The following is a 16270-nucleotide window of genomic DNA, read 5'->3' on the forward strand; positions in this document are numbered from 1 at the left end:
ACCAAAACAAAAATATCACTTTAGTTTTCTACATTGAAAGAAAACCAGTGTAGAATTAAGCCAAATAGTGAATATAGATGAAACTCCTCTGACTTTTGATGTGCTGAGTAAACAGGACTGTTGCCATGAAAGACGCTAAAACTGCAAGTATAAAAATCAGTGGACACGAAAAAATCCACTACACTGTTGTCTTTTCATGTTGTGCTGACGGTACTAAACTTAATCCAGTGACCATTTTCGAGTGCAAAACAATGTCAAAATTTTCTGAAGCATCTACATCTACATTTATACTCCGCAAGCCACCCAACGGTGTGTGGAGGAGGGCACTTTACGTGCCACTGTCATTACCTTCTTTCCTGTTCCAGTCACATATGGTTCACGGGAAGAACAGCTACCGGAAAGCCTCCATGCAAGCTCGAATCTCTAATTTTACATTCGTGATCTGCTCAGGAGGTATAAGTAAAGGGAAGCAATATATTCGATACCTCATCCAGAAACGCACCCTCTCGAAACCTGGCAAGCAAGCTACACCGTGATGCAGAGCGCCTCTCTTGCAGAGTCTGCCACTTGAGTTTGCTAAACATCTCCATAACATTATCACACTTACCAAATAACCCTGTGACGAAATGCGCTGCTCTTCTTTGGATCTTCTCTATCTCCTCCATCTACCCGATCTGGTACGGATCCCATGAGCAATACTCAAGTATAGGTTGAACGAGTGTTTTGTAAGCCACCTCCTTTGTTGATGGACTACATTTTCTAAGGACTCTCCCAATGAATCTCAGTCTAGTACCCGCCTTACCAACAATTAATTTTATATGATCATTCCACTTCAAATCCTTCTGCATGCATGCTCCCAGATATTTTACAGAAGTAACTGCTACCAGTGTTTGTTCCGCTATCATATAATCATACAATAAAGGACCCTTTTTTCTATGTATTCACAATACATTACATTTGTCTATGTTAAGGATCAGTTGTCACTCGCTGCACCAAGTGCCTATCCACTGCAGATTTTCCTGCATTTCACCATCAGGTGTTGTTGTTCATGTGTGTGACAAGGGTTGGATGGATGAGGTTAGTATGAAATTATGGATTAAAAGAGTGTGGGAGAGAAGGAAAGGTGCTTTATTGAAGAAGAGTTCTCTTCTCGTGCTAGATCAGTTTAGTAGCCATTTGAAAAATCTTGTGGAAGATAAACTGAGACAGGGAAATACAGAGCTTGCTGTTATTCCAGGAGGACTTATTACACAATTGCAACCTCTTGATGTCTCAGTAAATAAACCATTTAAAGTGTATACAAGTGATGAATGGAACAAATGGATAATGGATGAAACCCAAAATGAATTCACGCCAAAGGTAGTTTTAAAATGATCTACAATCAAATAAGTGTGTCAGTGGATAAAACAGTCACAGTCTAGAGTGAGAGAAGACATTACTGTTAAATCTTTCAAGAAGTGTATCATAAGTAATGCTCTCAATGGCTGTGAAGACCATCTTATATATGAAGAGGACAGCTATGATGATGAAGTAGAAGAAGAAGACGAAGAAGAAGAAGAAAGTTCAGACGATGATTTTCAGGGATTTTAAAAGTCAGTTCAGTTAATTAAACTACTTTTTTTTTCAGTGTGGCTTTGAGATCTAATAATAAAAATGGTAAAAAATGTTATTTTTTAAAATTGCTTAAAAATTAAAGTGTGTCTTATAGACCATAAAATATGATAGGTAACTTGACAGATTTTTTTGCACCCGGAAACAGGACCCCCTAATGTGTGAATCCGATAGCATTTACTAACTCTTGCTATGCGGCTAATCTGGCTCTACACTTCACAAAGAGTTAAAGCTGATGACTGTACCTGACAAGTGTGGTTGATGTCATGAAGGTAGTCCAATACTGTGGCCAGCAGCTGCTGGTCTTTCTCCCAGCACCGGTGTATGAACATAAAACATGTTAGCTGCATTACCCATCCTTAAACAAGATAAATGAACCATTTGTAACTAGCCACAAGTGAAAATGTTTTACATTAAATTAAACAGCACATGATAAATTAGCTGTAGCTTCTATCATAATTTCCTGCAAGACACTATTTTTTAAATAGGTGACATGAACAAATAGAAAGATAACAATGCAAAAACTACTACCAGTATTATACAAATAACATTGTCTTGTACTCTTCCATTGTTGTTTTACAATAGTAATACAATACCTATTTGTTAATTATTGCTTCAGCTAACACAGTGATGTGATCAGCTGCGTTGTAATACATCCGAGTGAACAGCAGCGATATAAAATAAACAACGAGCAAGCTGAAAGAAAATTTATGATTCCCAGGGAAGAGGGGGCGGGGGGGGGGGGGGGGGGGGGATGGGCACCAGATTCCAAATTAGAAGCACAATCCGACAATGAGGCAGCTGTCTAGAAGATAATTAGTAATCGAATAAGAGTTTTGGTGCGACTGATGCAACTGCACTGTTTAGTGATCTGAATGGATCATTATTGAGGGGTAGCACTTGGACGTGGCAACAGAGTAATAAAATTAAAGTTTGTGTAATCATTGTTTAATTAAACTGTGATTTTGCTCATACATGTTTACCTCGGTAACATTTAGACAGGTATTCTTTACACGTGTACAAAGTACACTGTGTACCCACTCAAAAATCAGTGCGCCCACTCAAGGGTTAATAAATATTGAAACTTATTGTTTACAAACATGTTTTATGATTATGTTACATTAGATGTGTTGTTCACTCAATAGCCTAATAGTGAGCTGGCCATTGTAGCCGAGCAGTTCTAGGTGCTTCAGTCCAGAACCGCGCAACTGCTACGGTCGCAGGTTCGAATCCTGCCTTGGGCATGGATGTGTGTGATGTCCTTAGGTTAATTTGGTTTAAGTAGTTCTAAGTTCTAGGGGACTGATTACCTCAGATGTGAAGTCCCATAGTACTCAGAGCCATTTGAACCCAATAGTGATGTTATCCTCTCAGTTGTGAAAGATGTCATAAATACATCACACGGAACATAGACTGATGAACTGACATATTATGACCACTGTCCACCACAAGACAGAATGTTACAGGTGACATTACAGATGTATGACACAATAAAGAAAGTACGTACATGGAGCAGATACATTTGTGGAATCATTCTAGCAACGATACAGGCCACAAATGCGGAAATCTACTGATGTAAGCAACTTTTTTTTTTTATGACCTGAAGCAAGGGAATGAGTGTTTCAGAAATGGCAAAGTTGAATGGCTGACTGTGTACTACTGTTGTGAGTGTCTACAGAAAATGGTTGAGGGACAGTGAAACCATGAGTAGGTGATAAGGCCTTAGACATCCACATCTCATCACAGAATGTGTAAGTCAGTCTTTATCAATCTGAATAGGTGACAAATTGAGGTAGATCTGACAACAGAGAACAATGCCAGTGTAGACACACAGTTTCAGAGCACACCTTACAGTGCACTTTGTCGATCATGGCACTCCACAGCAGACGACCCCTACAAATTCTCACATTGATTCGACTTTATCAGTTACATTGCAATGGGCATGGAATCACTGAGAATAGATGGTGGATCAACAGAATTGTGTTATCTGTTTCTTGTTGTGCCAGGTCAGTGGTCATTTCTGGATACACCATCACCCAGGTGGATGGCTGCACAAAACATGTACTGTGCTATGTTCACAGGACAGAGGGGACTGCTCTCCTGTGATTCTGTGGAACTCATGGTAGTAATCAAAAGCATTATGACAGGTATGCACTACACGAATGTTATTGCTGGCCCCTGCATATCTTCATGCTCAATGTCCCCCCATGACAGTGATGGCATCCTCCAGCAGGATTAATGCCTGTGTCACAAAGCCAGAATTGAGCTACAGTGGTTTGAGAAGCACAACAATGAACTTATGTCTTGGATACAAAATTAGCTTGACTTGAGCCCGACAGAATGTGTCTGTGACACTGACAAGCAGCAGCTCCGTGCTCACAAACCACTGATCTGTAATTTATTACTGAGCAATGTCTGGTGCCAAATACCTCCACAAAGCTACCGAGGACTTGATGACTATATGTCGTGCAGACGTGCTACAGTACTGTGTTCCAAAAGTGGACCAACGAAGTCTGTGGTCAAAATGTGTTGGCTCATTGGTGTACTTTGTGCAAGTTATTTTGAATAGTTTAAACCTTCCTTCAACTTAACCTCGCTGAATTAGTCTTCAACATTATAACAGAAAGCTGCAATGTCAATAGTGGACCTATTGTGTTACTAATTGTACTGTATTAGGTAGCTGATGCTGTCTGTTATTGCAAAGGCCTAACAGCAAGAAAATTGTTATTTTCATATGGAAAAATCCAAAAGAATACATCCAATTTTTATTTCCCGAGTAATACAATAGTTGCCATACATAGTGCTCAAATAGTTAATAAGCTATTACAGCCTGATTGTCAAAGTGAGAAAGACTAATAATGTGAATCTTATTACTTAATCCACAATGGACAAAAATAAAATATTATGACTGCTCATGTCATGTGCCATAATCCTCAATGTTTGTGTCAAATGCTGTCAATCGCCAAGAGGCTCATAATTGAAGTAAAACAAAATGACCACCAATAAGTCACACTTTCTCCTTTTAAATTGTGCCCAGTGATATACAAATTTTGTTTTGTTGCTGGCAAGCTACAAAAACTGTATGTTGTTACTCAGAAGACTAATTTCAAATGCTCCTTTGAATGTGCCAGTTTGCTGCCCAATGTCTCCTATATATGCTGACTAGCAATCTATCCAATTCATGTTTGTCAGTTCATATTTTCAGAATGAGATTTTCACTCTGCAGCGGAGTGTGCCCTGATATGAAACTTCCTGGCAGATTAAAACTCCACTGCAGAGTGAAAATCTCATTCTGGAAACATCCCCCAGGATGTGGCTAAGCCATGTCTCCGCAGTATCCTTTCTTTCAGGAGTGCTAGTTCTGCAAGGTTCGCAGAAGAGCTTCTGTAAAGTTTGGAAGGTAGGAGACAGATACTGGCAGAAGTAAAGCTGTGAGTACCGGACGTGAGTCGTGCTTCGGTAGCTCAGTTGGTAGAGCACTTGCCCGCGAAACGCAAAGGTCCCGAGTTCGAGTCTCGGTCGGGCACACAGTTTTAATCTGCCAGGAAGTTTCAGTTCATATTTTATTTATTTATTTTGGCAATAAGAATCAAAATATACAAGTAAAGACTTGTACATAAAAAATACAAAAATGTGGAAGAGAAATAGGGTTAGGTAATATAATAAAATATGTGGCTCAGCCCAACAAAAAATTATGTAACTTGACTGTCGCACTCATGCAATACAATTTACTAGTGCTATAACTTTCAAAGTAATAATAATTACAATGCTAACAGTAAGTATAATAAATGTCAAGTAGAGTTAAAACAAACTGGCCTTTAGATAATCTTAAACTTAGAAAAAAAGAGTGCATAAGCAAAATGTTTTCAATTTTATTCTGAAATAGTATGACAAACTGGTAGGGTAATTAATTGTATAGGACATTGCCCAAGTTTCTTACCCTAACTAGATTCCTGGTCATCGTACAAGCCAAAAAGTTACCAGACATTTAGTCTGGGTAATAAATATGGCCAGTGTGCTTTGAAATAAATCACCTTTAGCAGTTATGAAAACAGTAAACATTAGGAATAAAACTAACAACATTTTATTTGTACAATCTTTCCATTTAATTGATGAATGTATGAAGGACAATTTATATTAACTCTATTTGAACTATTTTTATATTATAATTGACATTAGTTTGAGTGTTACTTTGTTTAGAAGTGTATAAGTCTGACACATAAGTTACATAATTTCTGTTGAGCTATGCTACATAAATTGTAAGACATTTCCAGGGCCAGATGTGGACTCTGAGCACAATCTATTGGTTATGAACTGTAGATTAAAACTGAAGAAACTGCAAAAAGGTGGGAATTTAAGGAGATGGGGCCTGGATATACTGACTAAACCAGAGGTTTTACACAGTTTCAGGGAGAGCATAAGGGAACAATTGACAAGAATGGGGGAAAGAAATACAGTAGAAGAAGAATGGGTAGCTTTGAGAGATGAAGTAGTGAAGGCAGCAGAGGATCAAGTAAGTAAAAAGATGAGGACTAGTAGAAATCCTTGGGTAACAGAAGAAATATTGAATTTAATTGATAGAAATGCAATAAATGAAGCAGGCAAAAAGGAATACAAACGTCTCAAAAATGAGATCAACAGGAAGTGCAGAATGGCTAACCAGGGATGGCCATAGGACAAATGTAAGGATATAGAGGCTAATCTCACGAGGGTACGATAGATACTGCCTACAGGAAAATTAAAGAGACCTTTGGAGAAAAGAGAAAAACTTGTATGAATATCAAGAGCTCAGATGGAAACTCAGTTCTAAGCAAAGAAGGGAAAGCAGAAAGGTGGAAGGAGTATATAGAGGGTATATACAAGGGCGATGTACTTGAGGACAATATTATGGAAATGGAAGAGGATGTAGATGAAGATGAAATGGGAGATACGATACTGCGTGAAGAGTTTGACAGAGCACTGAAAGACCTGAGTCGAAACAAGGCCCCGGGAGTAGACAACATTCCATTAGAACTACTGACGGCCTTGGGAGTGCCAGTCCTGACAAAACTACCATCTGGTGAGCAAGATGTATGAGACAGGCGAAATACCCTCAGACTTCGAGAAGAATTTAATAATTCCAATCCCAAAGAATGCAGGTGCTGACAGATGTGAAAATTACCGAACAATCAGTTTAATAAGTCATGGATGCAAAACACAAACACAAATTCTTTACAGACAAATGGAAAATCTGGTAGAAGCCAATGTCGAGGAAGATCAGTTTGGATTCCGTAGAAATAATGGAACACGTGAGGCAATACTGACCTTACAACTTATCTTAGAAGAAAGATTAAGAAAAGGCAAACCTACGTTTCTAGCATTTGTAGACTTGAGAAAGCTTTTGACAATGTTGACTAGAATACTCTCGTTCAAAGGTGGCAGGGGTAAAATACAGGGAGCGAAAGGCTATTTACAATTTGTACAGAAACCAGATGGCAGTTATAAGAGTCGAGGGACATAAAAGGGAAGCAGTGGTTGGGAAGGGAGTGAGACAGGGTTGTAGCCTCTCACCGATGTTATTCAATCTGTATATTGAGCAATCAGTGAAGGAAACAAAAGAAAAATTTGGAGTAGGTATTAAAATCCATGGAGAAGAAATAAAAACTTTAAGGTTCGCCAACGACATTGTAAGTCTATCAGAGACAGCAAAGGAAGAGCAGTTGAATGGAATGGACAGTGTCTTGAAAGGAGGAATTAAGATGAACATCAACAAAAGCAAAATGAGGATAATGGAATGTAGTCGAATTAAGTCTGGCGATGCTGAGGGAATTAGATTAGGAAATGAGACACTTAAAGTAGTAAAGGAGTTTTGCTATTTAGGGAGCAAAATAACTGATGATGTTTGAAGTAGAGAGAGTATAAAATGTAGACTGGCAATGGCAATGAAAGCATTTCTGAAGAAGAGGAATTTGTTAATGTCGAGTATAGATTTAAGTGTTAGGAAGTCATTTCTGAAAGTATTTGTATGGAGTGTTGCCATGTATGGAAGTGAAACATGGACGATAAATAGTTTGGACAAGAAAGAATAGAAGCTTTCGAAATGTGGTGCTACAGAAGAATGCTGAAAATTAAATGGGTAGATGACATAACTAATGAGGAAATATTGAATAGGATTGGGGAGAAGAGAAGTTTGTGGCACAACTTGACCAGAAGAAGGCATCAGTTAGTAGGACATGTTCTGAGGCATCATGGGATCACCAATTTAGTATTGGAGGGCAGGGTAAAAATTGTAGAGGGAGACAAAGAGATGAATACACTAAGCAGATACAGAAGGATGTAGGCTGCATTGGGTACTGGGAGATGAAGCTTGAACACGATAGAGCAGCATGAAGAGCTGCATCAAACCAGTCCCTGGACTGAGGACCACAACACCAACAGCTACATAACTTTAATACAGTAGATAATTATTACTGTACTTTTGTTGTTACTGAATTACAGATATTTCTTAGATAAAGAACTTTGTCACTCTGAGTATTGTTGTTATTTCTTGTTTTAAATTTTTAAACTGAGACATTAGCTGAAAAGGGAAATATGTTGTTCACAAGAAATATAAGTTTGTTTCTAATCATGTAGGCCAATTTTTAGAAATCATACACAATCAACCATCATCAATTTCAATGAAATTTTGCACTAAACAAAGCAGTGCTGAAAATATAAGAAGTAGAAGATTTTAGGTATCCATTAGTGGAAGGCTGCAAATATGTTATGCAAGCTCTATGATGGTTTTGCCCAATACTAAGATTGCTTAGAACAGAAACTAATAGCAATACAAGCAAGATACTTGGATTTGAAGCACAATACTTTGTGCTATGCACATTGTTAAAACTTCATAACTGTTATTCATCATTTTCATGCTACATCAGGTGAAATCGTGCAAAAACTTTTTTTACCATTTTGTGACTTATATAATTTTTCACCTTAGTAAATGTATTCAGTGTGTCTCATTAAATCTGCAGAGACACTTCTTCTATCAAACTGCAAAAATACTTTGAATAGCAAAAGAAATTGGTACACCTGCCTAATATTGTGTAGAGCCCCTGCAAGCATGCAGAAGTGCTGCAACATGATGTGTTCCTGGAGCCACTCTGTAGCGATTGCTGATGTGTGAGGTGTTGGATTGTCCTGCTGGAATTGCCCAAGTCTGCTGGAATGCACAATGGACGAGTGGATGCAGGTGATCAGACGGGACGCTTACATGTGTTTCACTATCAGAGCCATATCTAGACATATCAGGGCCGCACACCATTACAGAGACTCCAACAGCGCGAACAGTCCCCTGCTGACATGCAGCGTCCATGGATTCATGAGGCTGTCTCCATACTCATACACATCCATTCACTCGATACAATTTGAAATGAGACTCGTCCAACCAGGCAACATGTTTCCAGTCAATAGCCCAATGTCGGTGTTGACAGGCCCAGGAAAGGTATAAAGCTTTGCGTCCTGCAGTCATTGAGGGTACACGGGTGGGCCTTTGACTCTGAAAGCCCATATTGATGATGTTTCATTGAATGGTTTGCACGCTGACACTTGCTGATGGCCCAGCATTGAAATCTGCAGCAATTTGTGAAAGGCTTGCAGTGCTGTATTCTGCCTGTTTATATATGTCTGTATTTGAATATGTATGCCTATACCAGTTTCTTCAGCATGTAATTTACGTGTGTTCTAGAAAATATTAATATGTAAATATAACATAAAAATGAAACTTCTAGAAACAGCATGGGGGTTGTTTACGGAATGAGTTTTCTGTCTGCAGTGAAGGATGTGCCAATTTCAAACTTCCTAGGACATTTAAACTGTGTGTCTGATGGGATCTCAAACCTGGGACATACATGTTGCCTGGGCAAGTGCTCTACTGACAAAGCTATCCAAGCATGACCCACAGCCTTACTTCATCTCCTACCTTCCAAACTTAAGGGAAGTTCTCCTACCAGGAAGTTCCACGTCAGCACACACTCCACAGCAGAGTGACAACTCATTCTGGAAATTATCCCCCAGGCTGTGGCTAAGCCACACCTCTGCACTACTCTTTCTTCCAGAAGTACTAGTCCCGCAAGTTTCACAGGAGAACTTCTGTGAAGTTTTGAATGTTGGAGACGAGGTACTGGTGGAAGTAAAACTGTGATGGCGAGTCGTGAGTCATTCTTGAATAACTCAGCCAGTAGTCCACTTGCTCAAAAAAGGCTAAGGTTTGAGGTTTAAGTCCTTGTCTAGCACATAGTTTTATCTGCCAGGAAGTTTCGAATCTGTGCAGACCACACTCTTTTGCAGAGTGAAAATTCATTATGATATCATTAAAAAATTTTGTACAAAATTCGTGCACACCATGATGTTTTAAGAAAATGAGAAGGGCCCTCTTCCATAAACCGTGCTCCTTGGCAAGGTGGGGAGTGCTTCGCTGACTGTACTGCAGGTTCAGCCACATCAGAGGGGTAACTGTGGCGGGGCCCAAACAAACGTCATTCATGAAGAAGAACAGTAGTCTTACCAATAGTAGCAGGGTGTAACGGAACATATTAAAGGCTTTACTTTACTGAAGTATGCGATACCCTCCAAATTCAACCAGTTTAACAAGTATTTATGATTATAGAAAAGTTATTGTGTATGTTAACAATGATTGCATAACATGTCTCCATAAACAGTCAACCCATTAAATTATACTGAATAACTGACCCACACAAAAGTTAATATCACTTGATCACTGATACAGCACATGTCATCAAGTAAAAACACTAAGTACATCTTATATAGTTAATATGAAGTACGAAAAATAGTGGCAAACTTATGTATTCTGGATCTCCTTATACAAAAATCACCCAGTGAAACCTATTTGTTCACTAGGACCATTTTCACTCAGTATTAATGTAAACAAGCCTATTTTAGACAAAAACCAATGTAATTCTTAATAATTCATGTTATTTACTTAGTTTTGCAAATTAGAGAAGTCAACTGACAAACTTCTAGAAAACGGCTTTTTTGTACCAAAGAATTATTCTGTCAAGTCAACAAATCTGTCTGTCATTTTAATAACATGTTAAATTATGTCACTTGAGGTAAATTAATAACTTTTCTGCACAAATTATGCTTACAGATGTACATGTGACTTATAAACTATATCTCTTTTTAGTAGTTCTTTGACAAGGTTATAAATACAAGCAGTAAGAAGGGTTGGGAGAGCAGTTGGGATGTCACTTTGGTAAAGTGTGTATGTGTGTTATTGTTTGAGGTGGATCAACAATGCGAAGAACATGTAAAATAAGTACTACTTTGTGTTGTGTCATTGTCTTTGGTGGACAGTGGAATTAAGATGGCCACCAGAGTAATAAATATTTGAAGTTTAAAGATTTGTTGGTTTCACTCATTATTTAACATCAAAAGCACATAAAAAACACAGGACCTCATCTTTTTATTCCCACACAACCAGATTTAGAGCCAGCCTAAGCATTGAGACACAGTCAGCAGCGATCCAGCAAGCATCTGCAATTACCACAATGCATTTTAATGGCGCCAACCTAATATCAAGTGCTAACAAGCTCTGTAAATGGGAGTGAAATAGTGCGAGTATAGCAATATCTCAAACCAGGTGACCATTACAAGGGGCAAGAGGCTGAGTGATCCACTGATCTGGCCTTGAATGTTAGCCATCACAGCCTTACAATGTTGATACTGAGAACCGCTGAAAGCAGCCATTATATATCCTGATGAGCTGTAGCTCTACTGTGTGGATTAACGATAATGGCATCCTCGTGACTAAAATAGTACTCCATTTCTCAAATGGGGGTAATGCAGGGGTACATGTAATGATGAATAAGACAACAGGAATATGAGTAAACTACTGTGAATAGCATAGGGAATGTATTATAATAGCCAAGATAGCCATAAAGCCAATACCCACTACATTAGTGGAGATTTCTAGGCCTACAAGATCCACAAATGGCAAAGAGATTGGAAGAATGTGTCCTAAGATAAAAGAAATCGTTCAAATACTTAAGGAAAATGAAAATTAAATATGACTGGAGAATAAATTCAATAGTAGGAAAAGGATGAGAAGGAAAAGTTGCAAGAGAATATGAATTGCAGGAAAGAGATGAAGATTGAGAAGAAAAAACAGCAAGGAAATATGAACTACAACAAAGGGATGAAAAGATCAAATTTTGCACTGAGCACAATTTAATTTGAATAAGTATTAATTTACTGATTATGAACTACAGATTAAAATGGGAATTCATTATCATTGAATGTAAATTTAAATGTTAAGAAGTCTTGTGAAGGTAACACTGAATGCAAATTTAAGTGCCAGGAACTCTCGTGAAGGTATTGGCATGGAGTGTAGCCTTAAATGGAATTGAAATATGGGCAGTAAACAGTTGGTAGGATATTCCTTATGTCAGCGCACGATGAGAGATAGTCAAACCCTGGCAAAAAATGTGATTCAGTCAATCCAGTCCTGCGTGGTTCAGAGTCATGAGCAGAGTGCTCCTTTGTGGTCAGGCAGCAGCAGTGGGAGAGGTGGTGGGTGACTGGAGAGAGAAGGAATGTGGAGAGGAGGGCCTCAGTGTGATACATGATATATTTGGAGAGGAGAGGGACTGCTCGTTAATATAGATGTGATGGTCATGGGAGGCTAGGCTGTACACAAGAGACTTCTTGGTATTGACAGGGTGGCAGCTGTTGAAGTGGAGGTGTTGCTGGTGGTTAGTAGGTTTGATATAGATGGAGGTAGTGATGTAGCCTTCTTTGGGATGGAGGTCATCATCAAGGAAGGTGGCTTGTTGGGTTGACGTGAAATGGATGAGGGAGAAGAAGTTGAGATTCTCGAGGAATGTGGATAGGGCGTCCTCACCCTCGATACAGATCACAAAGATGCCATCAAATAATCTGAGTGATGTGAGGGGTTTGGGATTCTGGGTTGTTAGGAAGCACTCCTCTAGGGTGGTCCATGAATAGAATGGCATGGGTTTCCTTTGCAGAATCATGAGCTTGTTGTAGGTGATGAGCTTGTTGTAGGTGATGAGCTAGTTGTAGGTGATGAGTTTGTTGTAGGTGATGTCTTAAAAGGGTGAGGACACATTCAGCCAAGGCGACAAGGAAGGAGGTTGTAGGTTTAGTGTCAGTTAGTGTTAGGAAAGATAGTGTTTGAGATTGGTGAGGCAATGTGCATTTGGGATTCAGTGTAGAGGGAGGTGACATCAATAATGTTGATAAGAGTGCTGTGTGGTAAAGAAACAAGAACCACAGAGTGTGGTGGACGAAATGGTTGGTGTCAGAGGGTAAGCTACATGACAGCAGAGATTCTCTCAGTGGGGGCAAGGTAACCGGCTTCAATGGGGTGTCCTGTATTGTTGGATTTATGGACTTTAGGAAGCCTGTAGAAGATAGGAGTGGGGGGATTGGTAAGAATGAGGAGAGAGATAGACTCAGGGGAGAGGTTCTGGAATGGGATTTGAGGAGAGAATGGAGATCCTGTTGGATTTCTGGAATGGGGTCACTGTTTAAGGTATTCTAGGTGGATGAATGTGACAGATACTAGAGTCATTCAACTAGGAAATGCCTATTTCCAAACGACGGTGGTGGAACCTTTGTTGGCAGGTTGGATTGTAAGGTTGGGAACAATTCTTAGTTGGCGGTTTGCAGTTCTTTCTATGGATGTAAAGTTTGTTTCTTTGTTGAGGGAATTGGGGAGTCACGGTAGGGCAAGTTTTGAGGCTAAGAAATTCTGGAAAATTAATAGTGATAGTTATGGTTGGGAAGAGGAGTGAACATAGTCAGTCATGGTTCAACATTGCTTTTGTTTTGTGTCTGATTTGCAGGGACTGGGAGGAAAGAAGGTCTTTATGAGGTCCAGCATTACTGAATTTGGGAGTTTAGCGAAAGGTAAGGCTTTTGGAAAGGTTTGAGACTTCTGTGGGACTAAGGTTTTTGGAGGAAATATTCAAGAATGTGGTTTGCATCTGTTAAGTTCTGGATTCTTTATGGTGGTGAGAGCGAGTTTCTCAGGGTGTGGTAAATGAAGTTGGTCCGTGAGGTAGGACGAGTTGGTATTGCACATGTATTTAACAGGATAAGAATTGGATCTTTCTAATGGATACTTACAAGTCACTATCCATTTTCCATGATATTCAAAATACTCCATGCCCCATGTCCTGCCAACCTCCCCTCCCCCCAGCCCTATATAGACTATCATATGGGTGCTCTTGTCTGTGAGGCAGGATGTGCCACCTATGAGAGGATGTGGGGGAGATTTGGAAGATGTTGAAGACATGGTGAATAGTGGTAGTCCAAGGTGGGAGTAGGACGTAAATAGGTTGGAGAGTTTTTGAGGTGGCATTCTGCATGGTGCTCTAGTTCATGGATGGCAAGTGGTTCACTGGAAGAGACAGGATTGCAGAGCAGAAGAATTTTACAGTTGGAGAAGAGTATTGCAAGGATGTTTGAGTCTGATTTACTCAGTTTTACTGGGCTGGGTTAGTCATAGCTATGTACTGGCAGAATTTGAACAGATAAGAGGACATTGCGAAAGGAAGGGTTGCAGTTGGAGATGGGTAATTTGATGATAACACCATTGGGGGGGTTTCAAAATGGTTCAAATGGCTCTGAGCACTATGTGACTTAGAACTAATTAAACCTAACTAACCTAAGGACATCACACATATCCATGCCTGAGGAAGGATTCGAACCTGTGACCGGAGCGGTCGCTCAGTTCCAGGCTGTACCACCTAGAACCGCACGGCCACTCCGGCTGGCACTGGGGGGTTTCCGTGAGCTAGGCAACAATGCAGTAACAGTATGTGAAACTGGGTTCTGGCTAGGGATAAGGAAACTTTTCTGTACTGGCACTGACTGAAGGAGGAAGGGGCAATGTGGAGGATAGAAACATGTAAAAACACAAGGAACATAAAAATACATGGTAAATATTGTCAAAAGGATGGAAGAGATGGCGTATGGGGGGGAAAGGTGAAAACCTGATGGCGTAGGGCCAATAATGAAAGGCGAAAACAAGCCATATTTGACGTGAAAGCACACTGAGAGCAAAGAGAAAAATAAATAAGATGATGACATGGGATGCAGATTGGTGGGTGGATACATGTGAAAACGGGGGACAGCAAATGCGAATGGATTATGTGAGGTTAGTATGTGTGCACTGGAATAAGTGAAAAAATCGGAGGGGATTGGGGAGTTGGTAGGTCTTGGTTCAACAAGTTTGTGTGGCACAGAAAGGTATGGAAACTAACATGTGCAAATACGTGGGATTGAGGCAGGAATAGTTATCAAAATGAAGGTCTAAGATTAATTATAGCACTGAGGATAATGTTGGACATGAAATGTTACACTAACAATGAGCACAGTCAAGCAGCGGTGCGCTGTGCATGGATAGGACAGTTGATACAGTGATACAGCATGTGCAGTTTGAAAGGCAACAGGTAAAACACAAGCAAGAGGTTGAGAGCAGGGGTGGGGTAGAAAGGAAACTGTGAAGGTCCAGTGGGCATCAGAATACTACTGTGGTTGGGATGGAATGGATAGTGGGTAGGATATACCTTGTTTTAAGGCATAACAAGAGGCAGTCATAACTCTGGTGGAGAATGTGACTGAATGGTACTGAGTCACAGGACCTTTGTGGCCAGATAGTGAGAATGTGGGAGATGGTGGGTGACTGAAGAGATAAGACACAGGAGATCTGTTTTTGTACAAGGTAGGGAGGGTAATTTCGCTCTGTGGAGGCCTCGTTAGAACTCTCAGTATATTTCAAGATAAGCTGACCTCCACCTCAAAGATGGCAGCATCAATACCACCATTTGTACTGAACCTACCAACCACCAGGAATACCTCCACTTTGACAGCCGCTATGAATTCCATAACATTTTACATAGCATAGCCACCTATGATCATCATATCTGAAGTACCTCTCCAAATACACTGAGGGTGACAATGAGGCCTCCGGAGACTGAACGCCCACCCTCGTACAGATGCCGGTCTCCGAGGCCTTGCCTTTCCAGCCACCTGCCACCTCTCACATTCCCACTGCTCAGCAGCAAAGGAGCCCTCAGTTCAACCCCGGGACTGCAGTAACTCATTCACATTCTCCATCAGTGTTTTTGCTATTTCTCATTGTGCCCTGAAATGAGGAATATCTCGTGCAACATCCTTTCCACCCTTCCCACAGTGGTATTCTGCTGCCCACCAAACAAATGTAACATCCTTGTCAGTCCCTATTCCACTCCTGCTGCCGGCCGGAGTGGCCGAGCGGTTCTAGGCGCTACAGTTTGGAACCGCACGACTGCTACGGTCACAGATTCGAGTCCTGCCTCAGGCATGGATGTGTGTGATGTCCTTAGGTTAGTTAGGTTTAAGTAGTTCTAGGTTCTAGGGGACTGATGACCCATAGTGCTCAGAGCCATTTGAACCATTTGATTTTTCCACTCCTGCTCCCATCCCCTTGTCTCCTATCCCCTTCCCTCACGTCTCATATACCTGCAATAGTCCTAGATGCAGGATCAGTTCTATACATCCTTTCATCTCCTTCTACTCCTGTCCAGTCACAGGCATCACCAATCCCATCAAAGGCAGGGCTACCTGTGAAACCAGTCATGTAACTACAAACTGAGCGGCAACCACACTG

At 40.3% G+C, this 16270-nt stretch overlaps 1 protein-coding gene across 4 annotated transcripts in view; it reads right to left on the reverse strand.

Moving 5' to 3' along the window:
* Positions 1-16270, reverse strand: part of LOC126284341 (lysocardiolipin acyltransferase 1-like) — a 297024-nt gene that overhangs the window by 44383 nt on the left and 236371 nt on the right. For all 4 annotated transcript variants that reach the window (XM_049983194.1, XM_049983196.1, XM_049983193.1 and 1 more), the window contains exon 4: positions 1857-1969. In XM_049983194.1, coding sequence (XP_049839151.1) covers positions 1857-1969 — 113 coding nt within the window. The remainder of the gene's footprint in view (positions 1-1856; positions 1970-16270) is intronic.

Source organism: Schistocerca gregaria, chromosome 8, assembly GCF_023897955.1.
Source record: "Schistocerca gregaria isolate iqSchGreg1 chromosome 8, iqSchGreg1.2, whole genome shotgun sequence".
NCBI lineage: Eukaryota > Metazoa > Arthropoda > Insecta > Orthoptera > Acrididae > Schistocerca > Schistocerca gregaria.